Source organism: Alternaria hordeiaustralica (genome assembly GCF_023758085.1).
Source record: "Alternaria hordeiaustralica strain BMP 2776 chromosome Unknown scaffold_43, whole genome shotgun sequence".
Lineage (NCBI taxonomy): Eukaryota > Fungi > Ascomycota > Dothideomycetes > Pleosporales > Pleosporaceae > Alternaria > Alternaria hordeiaustralica.
Window position 1 is genome coordinate 19,776 of NW_026056815.1, and position 23,815 is coordinate 43,590.

Here is a 23,815-nt window from a genome sequence, read left to right on the forward strand (position 1 = left end):
TTAGCCGTTACTCCCTGTCCCAACCCAGCATTCCATCAGCCACCAACATGCGCACACACTCTATTGCGACTATGGGCGCCGATGGCATTGGCCCTGAAGTCGTCAATGCCGGCGTACAAGTATTGAAGAAGCTGGCACAACTTGACGGCACATTCGGACTGCAATTTGAAGACTACGACTGGAGTTCTGAGACCTACAAGAAAACAGGCCAATATATCCCCGATGGAGGATTAGAGAAGCTCAAGAAGCATGATGCAATCCTGTTCGGTGCTGTAGGTGCCCCGGGTACGTATCATATGCTAAGTCTTACGCAATGGTGGTACTGAACTCCTGACAGATGTACCTGACCACATCTCTCTCTGGGGCTTGCGGCTCGCGATTTGCCAGACCTTCCAGCAATATGCCAACGTGCGACCCACCAAGATCTTCCGGGGAACATCATCGCCTTTGCGGAACGCAGAGCATGGCGACCTAGACTGGGTGATTGTGCGAGAGAATTCCGAAGGTGAATATGCAGGACAAGGAGGCCGGTCGCACAGAGGCCAGAAGTGGGAGACTGCTACGGAGGTGTCGATCTTCACCCGGCATGGTGTGGAACGACTTATACGCTTCGCCTTCGAAACAGCCCAAAGCAGGCCGAGGAAACAGATCACAGTCGTTACTAAGAGTAACGCGCAGCGCAACGGCATGGTTATGTGGGATGAGATTGCCGCTGAAGTTGCGAAAGACTTTCCTGATGTCAAGTGCGACAAGATGCTCGTCGACGCCATGACGTGCCGGATGGTACTTGATCCGAAATCTTTGGATACGATAGTTGCAACAAACTTGGTGGGTAACACTCAATGTACAGAGTATTCACCTCGGCTTTAGCTGACTCGTCCAGCATGCGGATATTCTTTCCGATCTCGCAGCCGCACTTGCAGGCTCCATTGGCATCGCGCCCACCAGCAACCGTACGTATTCTTCATTTCCACATGGTTGCATTCGTTGCCCATGCTAAGTGTTACCAGTGGACCCCACACGCCAACATCCGTCCATGTTCGAACCGATTCATGGCTCGGCTTTCGACATTACCGGCAAGGGTGTCGCGAACCCAGTCGGAACCTTTTGGACAGCGTCTGAGATGCTAGCATGGCTAGGCGAGGAGCAAGCGGCAAAGAGATTGATGGACAGCGTGGAGGCTATCACGGAGCGAGGCATTGCCACGCGCGACCTGGGAGGCAAGGCGTCGACAAAGGAGGTTACTGACGCGGTCTGCGCTGAGCTAGAAAGCATCTACGGTAAGAGTCAGTAGAAGCCAGGGTCGTGATGGGGTGGGCCTGATGATGCGGCAACGTTAGCCGCTGGCTCCAACCTGGTGGAGCGGACGTTGTCCGGTGCAAAACCTGACTCGTAGCCGATGCGATTGTCCTTTAGGCCTACAACGCCATGTGCGAGCCATCACGATAGCTTGAAACCGCCATATTGTTAAGTTCAGAGATCAGCAACACCCGTCCACATCCGCGCATGTCGATCGTGGCTACGTTACCTCTCATGAAGCCACCACTGCCACGAAGCCATTGTTGGGACCTTATGTGAAGTTTAAAGCAGAGCCTCTGCCGATCTCTTGTTTCCCCTATGCGGTCGCACACCCAAAAGAGGCGACGATTGACAGCATCTCCATCGGTCGCATTAACCCGAGGCATGCTGGCATCACTAGCCGTCTGCAACATGAAGCAGTGGATACCTGAGCGACCAACCCAGAGCTAGCCCCCGCATCCTACCCATCCTTCCCCGCACACCACCGAATCATCATTCCCTGTATGCAGTCGCCCAAGCTCAACTGCCGTGGGATTAAGGCATCCCCCACCACCACCACATTATAGTGTCCGTTGCATCTTCGACAATTTAGGATTGCTTCCACGCTTCTTCCATCCATCTGCTGTGCGATCTAGATTGCGTCTTTGCATATCGTTTATCCTTCCACGTGTGCTCCCTTGCGCTACCATTCCAATCACACCGCGGACATAGAGTTACCATGCCTCTGGGTATACTCCAAGACTACAAGCTCGAACATGTCCCTGGGACAGCTCCGTTAAGCGAGCTTGGTCGCATTGATCTCGAGATCACGAACGATGTTGATCGTGGGCTGCTGAAGCATGATCCTACTGGGCAGATTGTGCTGGTGCCGCAGCCTTCTGATTCGCCGAACGACCCCTACAATTGGCCAAGATGGAAGAAGGAGATGTTCACCGTCGTCATCGCATACGGATGCGGTGCTGTAGGAGGTAGGCTCGCGACATCCAAACACCAGATACTGAACTAATCGCATGTCTTGTAGCTGTCGGTCCGCTGCTCACACCAGCTTTCGTGCCCCTGGCAGAACAATTCAATGTCCCATTACAGAGGTTCACTCTGGGTTGCAATGGATCCTGCATCGTCGCCATCGCAGTGGGCAGTCTCATCTGCAACACCTTAGCCGTCAAAATCGGGAGACGACCAATCTACCTCGCAACCACAGTTGGCCTGGCGGTGTCCTGTTTCTGGGCTGCGGAAGCTACCAGCTTTCCCTCTCTGGCGGCAGCCCGAGCGGTCCAAGGTCTTTGCATGGCACCGTTTGAGGCACTCATCCCAGCATCCGTCGGAGACATCTGGCACGTTCATGAGCGCGGATTCCGAATGGCCATCTTCAACCTTGGTGTCCTCGGTGGTATCAACCTAGCGAGTCCAATCGCTGGATCCGTCATCCAATACGGCTCTCATCGCATCGCATTGCACGCAATGGGCGGTGCTTTTGTCATCATGCTCATCCTCATCATCTTCTTCATGCCCGAGTCCGCCTACCACCGCCACGACGTCATCAACATCGACACGAGCTCCAAGAATGTGGAAAGTGACGCGGTTGAGAAGGAGAAGTCCGCCGAGCGCGTCGAAGACTATGCGGTCCAGTCGTCCGTCTCTTCCGAGGCCCCATACCCTTACGTCAAGACTCTCATGCCATGGTCCGGTTACTGGGATCATGTCTCTTTCTGGCGCACATTCCTACGCCCCTTTGTGGTGATCGTGAGCCCGGTAGTCATGTGGGCGACTTTGCTCTTCACCATTTGCGTATCCTGGCTTGTCTTGATCTCAATCACGTTGTCGCAGATCTTCTCTGCTCCGCCATACAGTTTCTCAGTGAGCGCGGTTGGCGCAACGAATCTGTCCTCATTCGTGGCGTCGTTGTTAGCCACGCTGGTAGCCGGTCCGATCATCGATGGTGTGGCGAAGTGGATGTCGACACGCAACAAGGGCACTTTCGGTAAGTGCAAACGATCCAAGCTGTGATTTTCAACAACTAACAATGCTTTAGAACCTGAGTTCCGCCTCCCTGTTATGATAACCTACCTGATCTTTACCGCAACCGGCTTCTTTGCTTGGGGCCAATCACTCCACAACCGCGATCCGTGGCCCATCCCAGTCATCGTCTGCATGGGTCTGATTAACCTGGGTGTTCAGTTAGGAACTACCGCCGTCGTAACCTACGTCTCCGACTGCCATCGCGAGCAGGCCGCCGAAGCCTTTGCCATCATGAACTTCGTCAAGAACCTTTTCGCATTCGGCCTGACGTTCTACGCCAATGACTGGATCGCAGTACAGGGTGTGAGGGACGCGTTCTATGTTATTGGTGGAACCACTGTTGCTGTTACGCTTTGCACGATTCCGATGTACATTTACGGCAAGCGCGCAAGGAGTTGGGTGAAGAGGTGCGGAGTGCTCGATAGTGTTCTGAAATCCGAGTAGAGGATCAATCGTGCCACGAGAAGAGCCCACGTGTCTCGTGAGCGTTTCCCGGTGTATTCCAAACTCTAGAATGTATTACCGTAGCAATATTTTCCCAAGTTTTCGATCGTGTCATACGTCCAGTGCCGACCACAGCGTGATGAATGGCCAGCATCGCCTTTTGAGCGTGTGCTGGTCCTGCGGCTGCCGACGATCGGCAATTTTGGTGGCTGACTCGTGTGACTGAGGACGAGCCGCCTACCTGACTCAGCCTCACTGGCATCGCAGCAGCATCTGCCAGGCACTCCTCCCGAGTTCTAGAAGTAGTTTTCTTGCCATCTTGCTGGATCAGTGGGTGCTCGCTGCATGTTCGGTGCTATAGGCATTTCGCAGTCTTTCAGTTGCTGCAGGACTGACACCGGTGGGGATGTATCGCTGGGTATCTGGCGAGAGGGGCGCGCACCACTTTTCGGTCGACCTTCGGCTGCCCTGGATGTCTTGCGCGCTCCGTCGTTATCAGGGACGGAATTGCTGTGTCTCGACGGTAATACTTCCGGGGCTGCCGTCTCGGAATACTGTGCTTGTAGCCAAGCTGTCAACTGCTCGGTCGTCCGCAAAGGCAGGCGCTTCCATTCTTCAAGCTTTTCTGCTTTTGAACCTTGTCGCTTTGGTGCGTGCGATGATGGATCTGAAAGCCCAACGTCGTTCAACCGTATTAAGTCTTGGTTTTGGACGACAGTGAGTGTTGCGGAGAGTGCAGCCTCGGTGTCTGCCAGCCGCTTCTCAAGAGCAGTGATGTATGCGGCTGGAAGACCTCGCTTACCACCCTCTTGATAGTGGCATGGCAGCGATGATGTCTGGCATTGAGAACAGCATGGGCTGTGTTGGTTAGATGAAGTTCTGCAGCTGGCATGCGGATTACCCACAGCTTCCGATCGCACTTGCACTTCTTCGATCTGCAATTCTCGCATGCAATGGCGTTCAGCTGAACCTCCAGATCGCAATGTCAGTGTATTTACCACAGTGCTGGACGAATTCGCGCACCGCTTCAGTCATAGTGGGATGACGATGGAAAGTGTTGGAGTTTGAGGAGGCTGGAGCTATCCGGAAGGTGTGGCTTGGTGATCTGTGCGCCACGAGGGGCAGGCGCGTCAAGCCCTTCACGTCATCTCTCCGACGCGACAGCATCTACTTCAGAGTTTGAAACGGCATACATTACGAAGAGCAATGCTGCTGAGCAAAATGCGCATCGTGGATTGGTGTAAGCTCCTGTTGAGACCCGCCTGCGAATCGATTGCCGTTGCGGCACTACCGCACAATGTTTTCCGCCTGAAGAATGCCCGGATTTTTGGCCCGCCAGTCCAGCCTCTTTCGCACTTTGTCGCCCAGATCAGTCGAGAAGTTGGCGACACTGTGCGAAAGAACTTGTGGAGGGGCAGGAGAATTTCCCCCGCATTCAACCTTACCTGTTGTACCACGGACCGCGCCATACACGGCTAGTGCTGAGGTCCATGTCGGGCATCGGGTCATTTGAGTCCAGCCCTGCATACACATCCACGGACCTGAGTACACGGTTTTGATATTGAAGCTGACGGTATTGAGTAAGGCAGACTATCATAACACGGCATTTATCCGCACGGCAGAGAGAATTAGCCTCATATTTCCAGGTATGGAGCAATGAGACTTGGTGGTGGTTGTATCGTCGCAAGACAGGCATTCGTATTTCCTTTGATCAACGGTCATGCTTCATGATGAAGGATGCGTCAACCGTACCACCGGGCACAAACCCCGCAAAGCCAAGAAGAAAGCGAGGCAGATCCAGCATCCCTTTGTCGGTTCGACGGTTTCTTGAACCGGTGAAGTGCTTGGCTTCGAGTATGTAAGTTGAGGAAGTGCCATCCTGACGCTACACTGAGTACCTATTTCAACCGGAAAAATCATGGCACCAGCAGTTGCAGGCCCTGGCGACGGTATCATCGAGCGCCTCGTCGCCGCCGATACGGTACGATGGTGGAACAAGCCAAACCTCCGACGTCTCTACCTATTATTGGTACCTTTCTGCTTCTTCATTGAGTCTACTTCTGGATTTGATAGCTCCATGATGAATGGAAGTAAGTAGATACTACTACGGAGTTCCTTGAGATGTGATACTGATCAAGTATGACGCTTTCAGTGCAAGCTCTTCACTACTGGCAAGAATACTTCAATCATCCAAAAGGAGGCCAACTCGGATTGCTTGTCGCCTGCTACAACCTCGGCGCTATATCGAGTATTCCGTTCGTTTCCATCGTGTCTGATCATCTTGGGAGGCGGAAGAGTATCGTCTTGGGGTCCACGATTATGATCATCGGAGCAGTAATGCAGGGCTTGTCGCAGAACCGTGAGTACCTTCAGCATGCTTATCGCATTCAGAGATTCTCGCAACTGACATACATGTAGTTGCAATGTTCATCTTCAGTCGAATCTTTCTTGGCCATGGTATTGTCTATGCCATCATCTCCGGTGCAGCTCTTCTCGGTGAACTAGGTCATCCCAAAGAGCGACAGTTCTTAGGTAGTCTCTTCAACGCATTCTTTGGAGTAGGCTCAGTTCTCGGAGCGGGTATAGGTGAGCAATTTCCCTCCATGAAAGGTAGATGAATGCATACTAATCTCGGCCCCGATGTATAGTCGTGCGTACGCTGCTCATCCCAAGCGATTGGTCTTGGCGCCTCCCCTCTATCCTCCAAGCAGGCCCTTCTGTTATCCAGATCATCTTTGCTTTCACGGTCCCGGAAAGCCCTCGATGGCTGGTTTCGAAAGATCGCAGCGAAGAAGCTCTTGAGATCTTGATCAAGTACCATGCGGAAGGCGATGCATCGGCTGAGCTACCTCACCTTGAGATTGCCGAGATCAGGAAAGCCCTGGAGTTGGAGAACGAATCGCGACAACGTGGCTGGGCCGAGCTCTTTCAATCCAAAGGCATGCGACACCGTGCTCTTGTCGCCGCCGGCCTTGGCATCTTCGTCCAGTACAGCGGCAACAACCTCATCAGCCAATACCTTGTGCCTATCCTGGAAAAGATCGGCATTGAAGATAGTCATACCCAAGTGCGCTACAACGTCGGATCAGAAGCATGGGGCTTCCTCATGGCGCTTGTCATGGCAACTGTCACACCCCGATACCCACGTCGCAGGATGTATCTGCTGTGTGCGAGTTGCTTATTGTGCGTGTATACCGCCTGGACCATTGCTCAGGCTCGTAATCGCCAGACTGGATCTAAAGAGACAGGCTATGCGGTTCTGGTCATGATCTTTCTCTACAAGCCCGCCTACAACATCGCCTACAATGCCCTCACATATGTCTACATGGTCGAAATCTTCCCCTACTACGTCCGAACCAAGGGTCTCTCATGGTTTCAACTCTTCAATCGTTGCTCCGTCATGCTTGGATCCTTCACCAATCCCATCGGACTGGAAGACCTTGACTGGAAGTTCCTCTTCGTATACATCGCTTTGCTGTGTTGCGAGATTGTGTTCATCTACTTCTTGTTCCCGGAAACTTACGGAAAAACATTAGAAGAGCTTACTTTCTTGTTTGAAAGTGAAAAGGATGATGCCGATGCGCTTGCTGCAACCACCGCCAAGGTCATGGGTCAGGATAGCAACGCCATCGAGCTTCATGAAGCGCCAGACAAGAAGGCCTAAGCCGCAAGTAAAGTGGTGGCTGGGACTGAGGTCGATGGATCTTGCAAATGACGTTGCATTTGGCGCTCACAAGGCGGGTTTTGAGGCCGCTTGGAAGTGAGCCGCATTCCTTCGAGCGGGTATGAAACGGTCGTGAATGAAAATAGTGGAGATGGAGATGCATAATTTGTGGCTGTTCAGCACAAGTCAGTATTGCTCGCGGTCGTCTCCGGTAATGAATCATAAACTAGTCCTCCCTTTCTCGGTGTAAGATTTTGCATCGCTCATTGTGGCTCGCAATGAACATTTCGGGGTTGTGCAATATTAATGAAGCCATGGCTGACATCAGCTCAACACCTTTGTAACGTTGCCCGTCTGCGCGTTCAACGTTCCGAAGTAGTATGCGGCGCAGCAACATATCAAACCAAAGCTTGCATACAACGCCTGAAGAGGCTGGAAATTGCGCGGATCTCCACTTCCATCCATAAGTTTGTTTGGACAACACAACGCACCAATGACTCGCTCTTCTATGCGACCATGACACCGATCAAGCGACAGCGGCTACAGAAGACAGATCTCCGACTGATCGGGACCTGTGGGGTATCTTCCGAACGAATGGGAATCTGGCGGCTTTGAAACAACAACAGATGGGCATAAGCTTGGCCAGTGAGGGTACGCAACGATCGCAATGCAGCCTTGATAGCCGCGACCCGGCAGACTGGATTTAGCGTACGCTGGTGTTAGTACACGTGTCAGTACTAGAGAACACCGAATCGCATGTTCAGTCTCAAGCCACCGTAGTATCAAGTCAGTAAGCGAAGTGTTGGATGTAGAGGGAGGGCTACCTAGGTAGCTAAGAGGTGTCAGACGGTGGTCCATCATAACACACCTGATATGCCTCGGCTACTCCAGAGGATGGCAGTTGTCAACTCCTGCTTATCACTGGGAGAAGCCGTCACGTGAAGCCTGCTTCATGCATGCATGCGTTGTTTGCTTTGCACCGAGATGCCAAATGCACGATAGACGCGACGTGGAATATTCGAAAAATAGACGCATGGCTAAATATTCCGCGGCGCTGATAGGTGGCTATTAATAAGTGGGGTTATCGGCCCCGCGCTTAACGATAGCGCGACCCCGCTATCTGAACCCCCAAAAATTCGTCGAAACATCCCGAGGCCGTCGTTCCCACCACCTCCACAACCACCCACGTCGCGCGAGTTCACGCGATACCTCCGAGGCTGGAACGCGACATCACCATTCGCTCACCGAGCGAAACCAACATGTTTCCCCAATCCCGCGCTCCTTACATTGGCTGCAGCGTCCGATGAGGCTCGAAGCGCTTATACGACTGTGCCTCGTTGATGCATCGTCATCGAAACGTGACCTCATGGAGGGGCCAAAAGCTAAGAATACGCCTAGCTGCATATGTTTTAATACCACAGCGGCAACGAAAGTACGCTAGCCTAGCCATGCGGCCATCCCAGCGGTTATACACATGCTCTGTACGGCTACACTCACAGCGGTGACCCGGCTTGACAGCTCCCGACGCCCGCGCCGCACGTAGGTGTCGTGGAAACGGCCTTCAGCCGCCTTTCTTGGCATGCTTTTCTGGAGGTTGGGTCTGGTCCTTGCGGCTAGCTCGTGCCGTGAATGGTGCGTTTGCTCGGTAATGCACCAGTTTCCAGAACGAAGGCATAGTTTGCATGTACGCCGCAGTAACAGTGCTGTTTGATGTTTCGAGCAGGCTCCAATCATGGAAATGGCTTGTGGAGGCTTATACTGCAGCTCGATGTTGTTATAGTATGGTGATAGACACCGATGGTAAGTACCTGGTATCAGTCTACTGCTTCTCTCCAGTCTGGCACTGCTCTACTATCTTGTACGAAGCAACACCTTTCCATCTTTCTCAACTATCTTCGTACCCTAATTCGTATTCACGTATTCTTTTAATGCCTTACCCGATATCCACATCCGGCTACTACCCCAACATGTCTCGTTCTCCACGTAGTCCCATGCGTTCGCCTGCTTTTCCTGATATCCCAATTTATCTGGATACCGGCGATGAACGCATGACAGCGAAGACATATGGCACAACACCTACGACCCCAACTACACCAGACATCATTCCTCCTCAACGCCCGACACACCTGAGCCCGTCACATATCAATGCGCCACCCATCAGCCCGGCCGAGCCGAGTCCTACAACCACTATCGAGACTTCTAGTTGTCGGTCAATAATCTGGCCAATTCCTGAGCCACCACCCGAGATTCAGCAGCAACAAGACTCACGTCGACCAACCCTTCGCTTCTTTCCTACACAACGCCCAAGAGTCCGCCTCGACAATGTTCACTCGCTCCAGATTCCACCACTTGACGAGAAGACACCCATCAGCGGTCTTCACCCGGGGCTTGGTATCATGAACGGGCCACCAAAGCCACCTTCTATTGAGATATCAGCACCAAAAGAAGAGGATATTGAAGAGGTCCCCAATATCGCCGAACGCATCGAGAAGCGACTATACCAATACAGCATCTCTGGTAACATCATCAAGAGATGGCTATTCGAACTCATCAGCTGGGCTTTTAGCGCTCTCTGTATGGCCGCCGTCATCGGTGTCCTTATCTCTTACAAGGATGACAAGCTCTCCAATTGGTCCTTGGCCGACAAGACTGGCTTGACTCTCAACGCGTACATCTCAATTCTTTCGAAAATGGCCGGTGCAGCCCTGATCCTTCCAGTATCCGAAGCTCTTGGTCAATTGAAGTGGAGCTGGTTCCAGCAGAACTCCAAACAAATGTGGGACTTCGAAATCTTCGACAATGCCTCTCGAGGACCGTGGGGCTCTCTTCTCTTGCTCATGCGTACTAAAGGCAAGGCACTCGCAGCACTTGGAGCTATGATAACGCTATGCATGATGGCTCTGGACCCCTTCTTCCAACAAGTCGTTAGCTTCCCCGACCGTTGGGCTTTGGAAAAAGAGCTTACAAGCAAGATACCAAAGACTGTGAGGTATGACCCTGGCGTCGGCATAGAATACCTAAACGGCGTCGAAAACATGTCGAATGACCCCGATCTATATCATCTCACGGAGAAGTTCGCGTACAGCAACGGGACGCAGCCTGTCCCTTATGCGAACGGCACCAGGCCTGATATCCCGCTGGTAAGTTTAGCCCGTCTTGTTCAATATCCCAGTGCTACCGACGCACTCGGTTGAAACATAAGTATGTCTTATGCTGCAAGCTTCAGTCTGCTGACATCTGGTACCAGTCTTGTCCCACTAGCAGATGTACTTGGCCACTATATGAGACCTTAGGGGTCTGTAGCCAGTGTGCGGATGTATCTAGTCACCTCACCTACGCCTGCCTCGAAACTACGGTAGACTGGACCCACGAGCTGCATGGAATATTCAACCTGCAGGAGCCTTACCCAAACGCAACCATGTGCGGCTACTTCCTTAACGCCACGAGCGATACACCAACAATGATGTCAGGTTATCTTTTCAACCCAAACGACTCCACCAAGGGCGAGGCGCTTCTCACTCGCATCCTACCCTTAACAACACTCGACACACGCGAACCTCTGTACGGAAATGGTTCCATCATGTTCAAGCACTTACGCAACACGCTTGCGGATGTGCTGATAGTATCAGCCGACGGAGGAACTCCGGATACGGTGTACCAGAATCGACGACCGCTTGCACAGGAGTGTGCTCTGTCATGGTGCGTGAAGACTATCAATTCTTCGTACGACATGGGTCAATACAGCGAAGAGGTCGTTGCGACATATCTCAACACTTCCTCAGGGTCTTTTCCGTTCGAGCAATTCCCCGCGCAAGACGAATTTGGCAACTACACCGACGTCTTCTACATGCAAGATATCAACATAGACAACGGCACGACTCCCGATGGACACAAGATCTCTGGATACGGAACTTCGAATCGTACCACTTCCTACATCATGACAGGGTTTGCCGACATCTTCCCATCGTACACCACGGTAGTCGATGAGTCTGCTGTGCCAATCTTGCGATACAAGACTTGGAGAACTGGGCCGGCTTGGAACAGGATGCTCGATTACAACCCCTGGCTTCAGCCGAATGTGTCAAAGCACATGGACAGGTTCGCAACCGCGATGACGAACGTAATTCGGTCCGCCCCGAGCAAGGAGATGGTTTCTGGAGAGGCGTTCAGCAGAGAGGCCTACGTTTCAGTTCGCTGGGAATGGCTTACACTGCCTATTGGCCTCTTGTTCATGAGTTTCATCTTTCTTTCTGCTACAATTTTCAAATCTGCCCTGGAGAAAGAGCAACTTGGCGTTTTGAAGAACTCCGCAATTCTGACTCTGTTATACGGCGTACCCGACAACATGAGGACACAACTCACTAGATCCTCGAGTAGGGGAACACCACGTGCCAAAGCCAAAGAGCTGAAGGTCAAGTTGAACCCCAACATGGGTTGGAGAGTATCAGGAAACCTCTTCTCTCCTCTCACTCCAAGGCCGCCACAACCTCCACCGGGCTGGATTTGAGGAGCAACAGATTTTATTAAAGAGAAATATGTTAGGGTAATACTACAAAGTCGACATGTCTGCAACAAAGAAATTACTTGCCTCCTTCGGGTTCTGTGAACTGAAACCTGCAGAACAGAACCAACTCAAGATAGGCTTTCAGGAACTTCCACCCCACCTCCCTGGTACGGCTTCGCGACGGCTGCTACCACCCCATCTGCCCGGCGCAGCATCGCGACGCACGCTACTACCACCGAATCTCGCTGGCTCGGCTTCACGGCGACTGCTGCCACCCCACCTCCCCGGAGCAGCATCGCGACGCACGCTACCACCACCGAATCTCGCTGGCTCAGCTTCACGGCGACTGCCACCACCCCATCTTGCTGGTTCAGCTTCGCGACGGCTGCTGCCACCCCATCTGCCCGGCGAGGCATCGCGACGAACGCCACCACTACCGAATCTCACTGGTTCAGCTTCACGACGACTGCTTCCGCCCCATCTACCTCGCGTCTCAATGGGCTTGGTCTCGATACCGGTGTCAACAACGCTTCGGCTAGTGCCACCCCATCTCCCTCGTTTGTCGATAACATCATGGAGTTCTTCGGGTTCAGCATCGCGTCGACTACTGCCGCTCCACCGTGTTCGTGCTTCGATCAAGGGTTCGATATGGCGACGAGGGCCAGCGAGTGTGAAGGTTGCCACATGCTTATCCTGAGAAGACAATAAGTCAGTCTGCCATAGGTCGGAACAAGTATCAGCGTTACTCACTTGTGTGGTCGGCAAGGGTGCAGCCAGAAGAGACAGAGCAAGAGACAGGATGACAAGAGCAAAGCGTGCATGCATCTTGCCGGAGATGTTGCAAGTTGCGTGGGCGGATTTGTTACGACGACAACCGAGTGCAGGTCAAGCTTGTATGGTTGTTGCTGTTGAAGAGTTTATGTCGACTGTTGATGCTGGGTTATCTTGCTGATGAAACACGGAGCATGGAGGGGGAAGGACAAGGCATTTATCCACAACAGCGATGCAAGACGACGACATCCGATAGAGCAGCATACGACAAGCTCATTTCCACCGTACGCCCACGGCGCTTCAGCCCGCTATCACCCTTCCAAGGTCTCGAAGATAACCGCCTTTGAAGCCACCCACGCGACGCAGGATGCATGGGATGAGCGCACATGCTGCCCATGCTATGCGGAGGTCGCACAGTCATTGGGGGAAGGCCTGGAGAGGCATAATCGTCGGGCTACACACCCGGCGACCTGAAACGCAAAATTCGCAATGACTGGAACACAAGGCGTTAGGCTGGACCTCGTAGATGCCCGGCAACGCGACGTGACGAATTCCAAGGTGCCTGGCAACTTCGTCACACGAGCTATCACACCCCAAGCGCTGGAAGGGCGTTCAGCGAGGCGATCTGTCAACATACGATTTCTGTAAGTCTGAATGTTTACCAGCATTTTCTGCTGCCCGCTTCATTGCTAGAACGATTTCTGACCAATCGAAAGGTTTTTTCGATGTGATGTGGCTTGGCGGCGTTTTGGACTTACCCCTGGGGTCGAAGCGATTGGCTCTACATCTTCTGTACCTTGCGCCATTGAACCGGCCTCGCGGCCGTATCACACCTCACCCGCACACGTGACGTCTACCGGCGTTACGCCTTCTGCGACTTTTCACGATTTCTGTAGATATTCAATAAAGTCTGATTCAAGAGAGAGAAAGCCACGTAAAAAGAAAGTGTTCTAGAGTGCTCTTCGTTCCGAAGCAGCATCCATCCATAATGCAACTGACACTGTGTAGCGACGCAGCCCAGCGAATTGCGATCGAATGCGCAGGGGATTGGTTTTTCTTGCGATTGTCGCAATGTCGGTTTTGCGACTGCCCAGGTGCGATGAAAGTCTGGGCAAAGCGCTGAATCGCTCATTGTAGTGAGCTACTAGATACGGGTAGTACACATCCAGGAACTTTGCGACTGTGTAAGGACATCAGACACTCGATTCATGCCTAGGTTGAGTAAACAAAGCAAGTTCCCGGAGGACGAGAAAGCGACGCAAGTCTTTGTGGCCAATAGCAAGTACTTGTTAGCCGCCCAGAGCCAGCATTGACGTCAAACCACTCACCCTGGCACTCTTCAGTAACCTTGGAAGGGTCTCGGCGCCACCTACCACACGCATTCAAACCTTATCGGAAATACCTAGGTACTGATGCTTTCGCCATGCCAGCTTCGCCAGGGCATGCGCCAACCCGGCACACTTTCACTTGCATCAAGACTATGCATGCAGCCAGATCACAACCCGGACGCCTCTCGCTCACCGATGCCTCATCTCATCTTGAACTCAGACAACACCGCTGCAGTAAGATATTCAGGCCAGCTCAAGATACAGGTACATTGAGCCTGTGCCTTTGTTTGCCGGCCTCCTTGCGACGGTCTATGGTGTTCTATGTGATCGTATCTTTGTTGAGAAGTCGCAACATTTCCATGATTGTTGATCAGACCGGCCGGCTAGACATCGCGACGTACTTTCCTCATGCGCTCACCCTAAAACGTGACATGCAACTTTGGAAGAACACGCGTCGAGGACTCTCAATTTGTAGTCTTGACCTTACAGCGACGGAAGTAGATCATCCCGAGCCCATGTTGAGTCTCAGGCATGGGATACTGTGGATGCAAACTGCGACTAAGCTGACGTTATTAGCTTTAGTACACATACTTGGGTATAGAGCATTGTAGCTCCGGGATGAGACTACCTAGGAGGTCTAATCTCTAAGTTACTAACAGTCAGAGAGCTGGGTATTCATGTCAAATGCCGTATGACTGAGACCGTCTGTTCAAGGTCACTGAATCTTCAAAGCTTCCAAGGTTGTGTACGAAGCGGCTTCCCATTGATTCTGCTCTCGCCTGCATAGTGGACTAACTGCATCTTGAACTTGCTCGCACTCTTCTAGGTATTAACGTCTGGATGTATGAGCCAAATATTGTTCAAAGTTCGACGTATAGAATAAGGGGTTCTTCTCATGGTCTGGGGATCGGTGACGTCATGGTTCTTCGCGTATGAGATGAGATGGCTAGTGCTGCGAGTGGCCGCCCCATCGCATCAGCTACGCCACGCGAGCGCGACCTTCCCACCCTCAACGACACACCAACCCCCACTTCACGAGTTATCTTCGAAGCACCCGCTTTGTCCGACAAAGGCACCGGGAGTATGCGAGATATTCAGCATCGCGCGCCGTACATCACGAGCTTGACCGCTGGACTCCGGACCCGTGCCGCAGCGCTAAACAGGAGTCGCTGTTCCTGCTGGCGCTAAACCATGGCTACCCAGAGGCTCAAGAGGCTGCTATCTGACAAGTCTCCATGCTGGTGCTGATAAGCTCGCGACCTGTAGCATCTGGAATAGCTGAGCGACTCATTGTCAAGTCGAGCTTTAGCCGCCCAATCTTTGTGGGAAAGCTTTAATCCCGAGCACACGATGTAGAACATCAGTCGAACTCCCTCCGAGCCCGTAAGAAACACAAGCCAGCGGCTGTCTCCACAATCGAAACCATAACGGGAAGCCATCCAAATGTCAGCCGTCGCCAGACTCGCACCGTCCTACATCCCCAACCCTCATAACAGGGACACCACTCCGCCTCCTTCGTACCGTGCGTCGACTCAACACAAGCCGTCGCTAGACTTATCGCAACGCTTCGAGAGGAAGCTCGCTGAATACAATGCATCTCAGAACATCCTAAAGCGCTGGTTATTTGAGATTGTCAGCTTAGCCATCAGCGCCATCTGCATGGTATGTAGTGCCCTCGACATACAAGGCATGGAGCATGTTCAGATCAGCACTGACAATTCGCTTTTAGGGCTTCATAATCGGCATATGCATCTACACAAAGGATCAGCCACTCCGCGACTGGCCACGAGCCTCGACCATCCAAAACGTACTATCCAAAATTGCCTCGGCCGCCCTTATACTCCCAATCTCGGAAGCCATAGGTCAGCTGAAATGGATTTGGTTTCACGGAAAGAAGTCTAAAGATGCTTTCGATTTTGAAATATTCGACAAAGCCTCTCGAGGTGCTTGGGGTTCGTTTATGCTACTTTGCCGCACGAAGGGCAGGTCGCTTGCTGCATTAGGCGCTCTTTTGACGGTCTTGTTACTCGCGGTTGATACTTTCTTCCAGCAGGTGACTGACCTTCAGGATCGTTGGAAGCTTCAGGGCAACAGCTCAATTCCGCGCAGTTTCCAATATACTCCTTCTGTGGTGCTTGCGTACGACAGCACTTGGGACAATACACCCGCGGCCATGATGAACGAAGACCTTCAAAAAGCCCTAGATCCGTTCTTCTATGACCAGAATGGGACGCATCCCTTCCTCACCGAGAACGGTCCCCAAGCCGAGATACCACTTGTGTGCCCAACCAGTAAATGTGAATGGCCAGCCTACCAGACTTTAGGGGTCTGCAGTGCTTGCGAGGACGTGTCGTATCTTCTTGAGTATGATTGCCTTGCTATGAGGATGGACTGGATCAGGAACTCCACTGGTCCCGGCACGGAGAATACGTATCCCAATGGTGAGTCAACCCTCCCGTCAACCACTATCAGTCTCGGCCATGCCAGGCCATGCTGTCGGCCGATCGTCTTCCAGCGATTTCTATCTAAACAGCACTAACGATTCGTCGGTTCAGGCACTGCTTGTGGATACTTTCTGAACGTGACGAGTATAGAACCGGTCCTTGTGTCTGGCTATCGGGTCGAGAACAATACAAACTCACCTTACGGAGAAACCCTGCTCATGCGCACGCTGCCTCTTGTCACAAACCCTCTCAGGCAGGCACTATACGGAGGGTCTATAAACTTCAAGAGCATCAACTATCCCATCCTGAACGCGCTCATTGTAAGCGCGGCAGACGGGTCTGCAGAAAGCGTATACCGCAAAGACCTCCCAGTTGCTCATGAATGTATGTTATCTTGGTGTGTCAAAACTCTTCGCTCCTCATATGCAGGAGGTGGTTACGAAGAGCAGGTGATCGAGACTTACACAAATACAACGCCGACCGACAACCCCTGGTTCAGTGAGCAATTGCCGAATGGTTCCACCGACCAGACCTTCGACGAGGACATCATAATAACAGTCCCATCAAACGACCGCAATCCGACCACTTTCGGCGTCTCCAATGAAACGTTCATGAGGACCGTCTTTGTTCTGGATGAGGTATTCCCCTCCCTAATCACTGTCTCGAACCCGTCAGCAGAGCCATATCTCAAGATCAAAACCAGCTTCACCGACCAGGTCAAGTTTCGAGAAGTACGCTTCAATCCATGGCTTGCTCCCAACAATGTCACTCATCATATGGAGAGAATCGCACAGGCTATGACCAACGTCGTCAGGTCGGATCCTAGCAGCAATGAGTTCATCGTTGGTAGCGCCTCATCACCAGAGACCTACATGATAGTTCATTGGGGTTGGCTTACGTTCCCTTGTGTCCTGCTTCTCCTGAGCATTCTTTTTTTGGTGGCCACCATGATCAAGACCTCAAGACACACATACGACGATATCGGCAACTGGAAAACTTCCGCTATGCCAGCTTTGCTATATAGTCTGCCCAAAGACTTTCAGCATGGGCTTGGAGCGCCGGGCACATCAAGGCGTGGCTCGACTAGAAGGTCGAAGAAGATTAGGATCAGACTAATGCCACAACAAGGCTGGAGGGTATCTGGTGCCGTTCAGCCTACACCGACTGCGCCACCCGGCTTTATATAGCTGCAAAGTCTGGCTCGTTGTACGCACATGATAACGATGAAGATTGTCAAAATGTGCGCCAAACTCTGTCTGTGATTTAGTCGTGAGCAACAGCAATGTGAGGCTCGGCACTAATCCCTCATGCAGCCGATATATTCGATTAACAGGGTAACAGCGCAACCTGACAACGAGCCTGGCATGAGCGCGTCTGTGTCGCGACGTCAACTTCGCATGCGCAGTCGGCGTCAAATCGAGCGGTAAATCACCCGGTGTCATTGGCTCACACCGCCAAGCCGCACGCGGGATCAACATGATTAGACATACAAGTCTGCACGACCATGGACTCGCAGCTACCCAGCGCCAAATCAGCGCTCTAACGGCTTTTTCACTCCGCTGGCAGCTTCAGCTTGCACTCCGCGGCTGGATATCTCTAGATTTTTAGTGCGTGCGATCGCCGCATCGAGGAATTGCCGAACCAAACCCCATCCCCGCTGAAAGCTCGGACGGTATGGGGGGTTTATACAAGAGTATGCCACCAATGCGACCATACGTTGTATTCATTTACTGGCCGGCAGTTACTCCTACCACATGTTCCCAATGAGTGAACCATCTAGTTACACATCCGCAATTTCAGAGCACCCGCACAATCACAAAATCACCTGCACGCTTCCCCAACACCAGTTCTCGAGACACCCGCCACAAAATGTCCACACCTTTACACGCAACACACCGCCATCGGTCGATTCCGAAGAGAACGAGAAGAGGCCACTAGATCTTATACAACGCTTGGAGAAGAAACTGGCGGAATACAACGCGTCCCAGAATGTATTCAAGAGATGGCTTTTCGAGATGGTCAGTTGGGTGGTGAGCGCATCTTGCATGGGTGCCATCATTGGTATCTATATATCAATCAGCGGAGAGGAGATGACCAAGAGCGAACAATTCCTCACCATGGCCAACATCTTAGGCAAGGTGGCATCCGCTGCCCTTATCGTACCGACCTCTGAGGCACTCGGACAGCTGAAGTGGCATTGGTTTCACGAGTCCAAGGCGATGTGGGACTTCGAGATCTTTGACAAGGCATCCCGCGGCGCCTGGGGTGCTGCGCTACTCCTATTCCGAACGAAAGGAAGATCACTTGCTGCGTTGGGGGCACTTCTCATCGTGCTACTACTTGCCATCGACACATTCTTCCAGCAAGTGGTAACTTATCCGGATCATTGGGCTATGCAGAACTCTTCCGCTTCGATCCCAGTCGTCAAGCAGTACCGTCCACCTCAACTCAAGCTATACCTCAAAGGTCAAGAACTGTTGACGTACGATGAGTTGACTGCTGCTACCGTTAAGAAGTACTTCTATGGGAACGGCACGCGATCTACACAGCTGGGGCGAGGCATTCGTCCTGAAATTCCCTTGTCGTGCCCTACTAGCAATTGTATTTTCCCAGAGTACGACACTCTTGCAACGTGCAGCAGCTGCGCGGAGGTCTCTCGCAGTCTAAACATTACTCACGCATGTCTCAACACTACGATCGACTGGAGTGCCAACTACCAAGGCCCGATAGATAGTGTTCCATATCCAAACGGGACCGTGTGTGGGTATTTCCTCAACATCACATCGAGTACACCGCTCCTTCTCTCGGGATACGTGGTACAAGAAAATGGAACGACAAACACTACTGGCGAGGCTCTGTTGATGCGCACAGTTCCTCTTAGCGACTTCTGGACTCGAGACCCCTACTACGGTTCGGGTTCCGTCGCCTTTAAAGACATCCGTTATCCGATATATGACGGTCTTATCTCTTCCGCGGCGAATGGTCTTGACAGTGTGTTCCAGCACGAGCCTCCTGTAGTTCACGAATGCGTATTATCGTGGTGTGTTCAACGTATGCGGTCATCTTATGAATCGGGCATATACAGTGAGAGCATTCTCTCAACGCATCTGAACTTAGCGACCGGCCCAGCACCATGGCCTTGGATCGTCACGAAAATGGAGGCTGGTACGGATTTTGTTTACGCACTCAACGTAACTCTCGAGGTGCCATCGCAAAGCTTGCCAGGTTCGACTTTGCCAGGCCCCAACGTTACATATTCAGTCTGGAACGAAACCATCTCCAATGTCAACGCTATCTGGGACGACTTCTTTCCGGCGTCTTACACAACCAATGATTCAGCGACGCAACCTGTACTTAGATTTCAGAATTACGAAGCAGGCCCCTATACCCGGATTCTGGAATTTAATCCCTGGCTAGCACCTAACAACGTCACCCACCATATGGAGAGGCTAGCAACAGACATGACTAACATGATTCGGTCCAACGCTAATAGTAACGAGATGATAGCCGGAAAAGCATACAGTATGGAGAAGTTTGTCCATATTAACTGGCTGTGGCTCATCTTTCCGCTTCTACTACTCTTACTTAGCTTGGTGTTCTTGGTTGCTACTATCGTCAAAACGTCCAAGGACACCGAGACGGGTATATGGAAGACTTCGGCGATGCCAGCATTGATATACAGCCTCCCCAAGGAGACACAGAATAAGCTCAGCCCGGAATCAAAGTGGAACGACGCCCACGAGAGCAGCAGGAAGGTTCGGATCAAACTGCAACCGAACAGGGGCTGGAGAGTCTCTGGCATCAGCCACGTGAGCACTTCACCACAGTTACCACGGCCAGCTGTCCAGGCACCGCGCGGTTGGATATGAAGCGGGGTGTGTATGATATATGACATTGAAATCACTTTAGCGACAGAGCGGAGTTTCCCTGCTGAATGCATGTCGTGAACTCTAGGCGTATGTCAATGTATACTAACCGATCTGAGGCGTGAAGCAAAATGTAATGAATTTATCCAGACGTACCGGATAAGTCGGTGCGGCGAAACCCGGAAAAATCTCTTGATCTATTGCGGCGCGGTCGCAAACCACCACAAACCTACGGCCTGACACCTTGTGTTCCGACGCTTCAGTCTTTGCGTTTCAGCTTGTCTCTTTCATCCTCTAGCCATCATGCTCTGTGTTCTTCCTCCCAATGACCCCACATCTGCGCGTGATGAGCACCTCGTGCGTGCTTGTTCCTTGCATTTCGCGGCGCGTCCACGGCTACAGGGCGGCTATCATCATGATGGTGGCAGTAGTTTGAAGCGCCGCGGGGGGGTAAACCAAAATGAGTACGTTGTGCGAGACCTTGGAAGTCATTGTGGCGTGGGTGTCAGGATCGAGAATATATGTCATGCTGCAATTACCACACTCAGGCTGCATACCGAAAGTACACCACTGTCCAACTTCTCTTTCCATAAGCACGTCGACCTTGAAGAGCATCAATACTTTCTTCGTAGCCATCACGCTGCATATCCTCGACTGCCACCATGTACGGGCACAAGATCCTCCTCTTTACGTCCCTCGTGCTCCCCATCTTCGCCGTACCCCTTCAAGGCTCTACCGTACGTCTCAACCTCCAGTCGCTTATGGAATATACACTAACACCCGTACGAGATTCTGCAGGAGAACGCCGTAGTCGAACGAAGCCATGACCCTGTCGGAGACGCTATCCTTCCCAGCCTACCAAAGCGAGAGCCTGTCATTGACCTGGTGGAGCGGGAAAAGCGTCCTGGTGGTGGTGGCTTTGGTCCTCAAAACAGGTCAATTGAGGAAGTCGAGAAGCGAAAGAATCGTTTCAATGGTGTTGGTTTTGGCGACCCTAGAAGGCGTTCAGACAGCTTCGAGACTAGCATGGAAGATGACGAAGATGAAGCTCGCCCCAAAATTGGAGGCAACAAGAGAGGATTGCAGCGTCCTGATAATGGAGGAGGTGGCTAGAGAAGCTTGACTTCTGGCCGTGCAGAAAGTAAGTGAGCGCACGAGCATCGTTGCTTGTCGGGTAGTAAATGAGTAGTTGCAGTTCCCTTCAGTGTTTTGTTCACGTTACTCCCGAAGCAAAACTGGATGTTCTTAGTTTCTGCTGGAGGAGGCTGGTCTGGCCCTAAGTTAGATATGCGAAGGACGAGAAGAGGTTGTCTGACATTCTACACCCTTGATTTCCTTGTGATGTGGCCTTCAATGCCTTAGCAGTTGCTCTTCATTTGCTACGACTATTCATATGAACGAGATCTATTAAGCTAAGGTGCTTGCCTTAAATCACTTCCTCTTCTGTCGAAGAACAGTAGGTCGTGGAACAATGACTGGCTAACTATAACCCACGATCAATGTTAGACCTTTGAGAGGAGCGCATATTTCTTAGCCAGGCGATACGCATGGAAACCAGATCTACAGAAATACTTTCTAGCAAGCCCTCGGGGCGCTTGAAGTGTGATGAATTGGTGTGATCAAAGTTACTAGGAGCGATGGGATGCATTTCGGTGCGTTCTCGGTCTCGTGTGCCATGCCGCTAAGCGCCATACGTTCCCACTTATGTTGGTGACTGGGTTTCAGCCTGCCGAATTTGGACCAACCATTATGCTCGCTTAGCTCTCTTCCAATCGTTGTATGGATTACCCAAAACAACATGGTATTGCATGCCTAGACATTGCAATATAGCCCGCATCAGCGGCCTCCAATGCGATTATCAGGGTGAGGCGTAGTCGCGATTTGAGGCGCCAATATCCTGGATACACTTATACTTTGTAAGCCTGATTCATAGATAAAGTCATAGGCAACTCCGTTCGCTCTGGCAATAGCTTCATCAACAGCTTCATCAACAGCAGGGCCTCCAAATCTCCTGGGCGTCTAAGTCTCAGATCGATCATCTTCATCCACGCATATATCAACACAAGCATCCAAGATGCGCGTACTCGCAGTCACCGCTTTTCTTTCCTTTTCTCTTGCTGTTCTCGCGGTGCCTGTCGCGAACGCTGAGGTATGTCATCCTGCAGTCATATCACCAAATATTTGCTTACAGTGGTATAGGCAACTCTCATCGAGCCCTTGGAAGCACGCAGCCAGCAAGTTAACCCCGACGTTGGTCCTGTAGGACGGTCGGTAGTTGATGAAGAGGCGCCTATCAAAGCTCGGGGTAGAGTCAATACCAGTACAGGACGACCGAAACGAGAGGCCGAAGCCGTGGCTGAGGCTGGAGTCCTTGAAGCACGCGTGAGGATCGGGAGTAAAACGGGTAACAGTGTACGGGACGCAGATGAAGAACCCATCAAGCGAGATATCGGGTTTCCAGAAGGTGGCTCGACATCAGACTCATCAGACTCAGGTGGCTCGACCGGGATCAAGTTCAACAGCCCTGGTGGTCATCGACGAGATGCGGATGCAGACACCGGCAGCGTCGCTATACCGAAAGAGGCACTGGCCGAACGTGGTAGACTTGTGCTATTGGACCCGACAGACGACTTGGTCGAGCGAGAACGCGGCTCGAACTGGGGTGGAAGCAAGCGCGGCCTTACCCCAAGTCCCGGCGGCAGCTACCGACGTGAAGCTGAGCCGATCAGGATCAGTGGCTCTCGTGGTAGTCACCGACGTGAAGCTGAGCCGATCAGGATTGGTGGTGGTCACCGACGTGAAGCTGAGCCAATCAGGATTGGTGGTGGTCACCGACGTGAAGCTGAGCCAATCAGGATCAGTGGCTCTCGTGGCAGTCACCGACGTGAAGCTGAGCCGATTAGAATCAGCGGCTCTCGTGGTGGTCACCGACGAGAGGCCAAGACCGTTGATCAATCTATGAAGAATGCAGGAGGGGGGCCCAAACGCCGCGATGCTGCTGCCCAGCCTAACAGAATCGGTGGGGGTATAAGTGGCGGTCGACGAGATGCCGATGCAAAGGCCATCGAGGCCCGCCAGAGGATGAGCTCTAGCACTGGTCGCGGCCGCCGAGACGCCATCCCAGGATTCGTTCGTCCAGGTGGAGGGACCCGCCCAAGAGATGTCACCGCAGAGACAGTCGAGGCTCGTACGAGGCTCAGAGGCAACAGCCATCGTGTTTGACCGATGGTGGCTAGAGGGTTTGATCGGAAAACTTCCATTTATTTTGTTGTTGTGAGCTCTTTTTGTACGACAAGATCGGCTCGGATATCTCAAGGACCTGCTGGACATCAGGCGGAAGGTATCCAGCTATCCTGTATCTCTTTTCAACAAAATATACATACCACAATCTACAATGCCTCATCGCTGAACTCAGCACGGTGGCGGTTATTCCCGCGGTTGTCGTGATGTCAGAGGCAAGTAAGACGTTTCCAGAA

General features: G+C 52.2%; 8 protein-coding genes across 8 annotated transcripts; all 8 read left to right on the top strand.

Moving 5' to 3' along the window:
* Positions 1–47: 47 nt before the first annotated feature.
* Positions 48–1,294, top strand: J4E84_010564 (uncharacterized protein; the record flags this gene model as incomplete). Its single annotated transcript, XM_049393119.1, has 4 exons — positions 48–285; positions 338–828; positions 884–953; positions 1,011–1,294. The coding sequence occupies 4 exons, from the start codon at positions 48–50 to the stop codon at positions 1,292–1,294; spliced, it is 1,083 nt and encodes a 360-aa protein (XP_049239111.1).
* Positions 1,295–2,017: 723 nt separating this feature from the next.
* On the top strand, positions 2,018–3,762 carry J4E84_010565 (uncharacterized protein; the record flags this gene model as incomplete). Its single annotated transcript, XM_049393120.1, has 3 exons — positions 2,018–2,267; positions 2,321–3,280; positions 3,332–3,762. The coding sequence occupies 3 exons, from the start codon at positions 2,018–2,020 to the stop codon at positions 3,760–3,762; spliced, it is 1,641 nt and encodes a 546-aa protein (XP_049239112.1).
* A 1,918-nt stretch (positions 3,763–5,680) lies between these two features.
* On the top strand, positions 5,681–7,426 carry J4E84_010566 (uncharacterized protein; the record flags this gene model as incomplete). Its single annotated transcript, XM_049393121.1, has 4 exons — positions 5,681–5,852; positions 5,915–6,121; positions 6,181–6,348; positions 6,411–7,426. 4 exons carry the CDS (start codon positions 5,681–5,683, stop codon positions 7,424–7,426), a joined length of 1,563 nt encoding a protein of 520 aa, XP_049239113.1.
* A 1,991-nt stretch (positions 7,427–9,417) lies between these two features.
* On the top strand, positions 9,418–11,933 carry J4E84_010567 (uncharacterized protein; the record flags this gene model as incomplete). The annotated part of the gene is made up of 2 exons (XM_049393122.1): positions 9,418–10,566; positions 10,734–11,933. The coding sequence occupies 2 exons, from the start codon at positions 9,418–9,420 to the stop codon at positions 11,931–11,933; spliced, it is 2,349 nt and encodes a 782-aa protein (XP_049239114.1).
* A 3,539-nt stretch (positions 11,934–15,472) lies between these two features.
* Positions 15,473–17,660, top strand: J4E84_010568 (uncharacterized protein; the record flags this gene model as incomplete). The annotated part of the gene is made up of 3 exons (XM_049393123.1): positions 15,473–15,691; positions 15,759–16,309; positions 16,619–17,660. 3 exons carry the CDS (start codon positions 15,473–15,475, stop codon positions 17,658–17,660), a joined length of 1,812 nt encoding a protein of 603 aa, XP_049239115.1.
* Positions 17,661–18,147: 487 nt separating this feature from the next.
* J4E84_010569 (uncharacterized protein) lies at positions 18,148–20,342 on the top strand (the record flags this gene model as incomplete). The annotated part of the gene is made up of 2 exons (XM_049393124.1): positions 18,148–18,154; positions 18,274–20,342. The coding sequence occupies 2 exons, from the start codon at positions 18,148–18,150 to the stop codon at positions 20,340–20,342; spliced, it is 2,076 nt and encodes a 691-aa protein (XP_049239116.1).
* A 457-nt stretch (positions 20,343–20,799) lies between these two features.
* J4E84_010570 (uncharacterized protein) lies at positions 20,800–21,452 on the top strand (the record flags this gene model as incomplete). Its single annotated transcript, XM_049393125.1, has 3 exons — positions 20,800–20,803; positions 21,069–21,076; positions 21,138–21,452. 3 exons carry the CDS (start codon positions 20,800–20,802, stop codon positions 21,450–21,452), a joined length of 327 nt encoding a protein of 108 aa, XP_049239117.1.
* A 961-nt stretch (positions 21,453–22,413) lies between these two features.
* J4E84_010571 (uncharacterized protein) lies at positions 22,414–23,561 on the top strand (the record flags this gene model as incomplete). Its single annotated transcript, XM_049393126.1, has 2 exons — positions 22,414–22,419; positions 22,539–23,561. 2 exons carry the CDS (start codon positions 22,414–22,416, stop codon positions 23,559–23,561), a joined length of 1,029 nt encoding a protein of 342 aa, XP_049239118.1.
* Between the last annotated feature and the right edge of the window lie 254 nt (positions 23,562–23,815).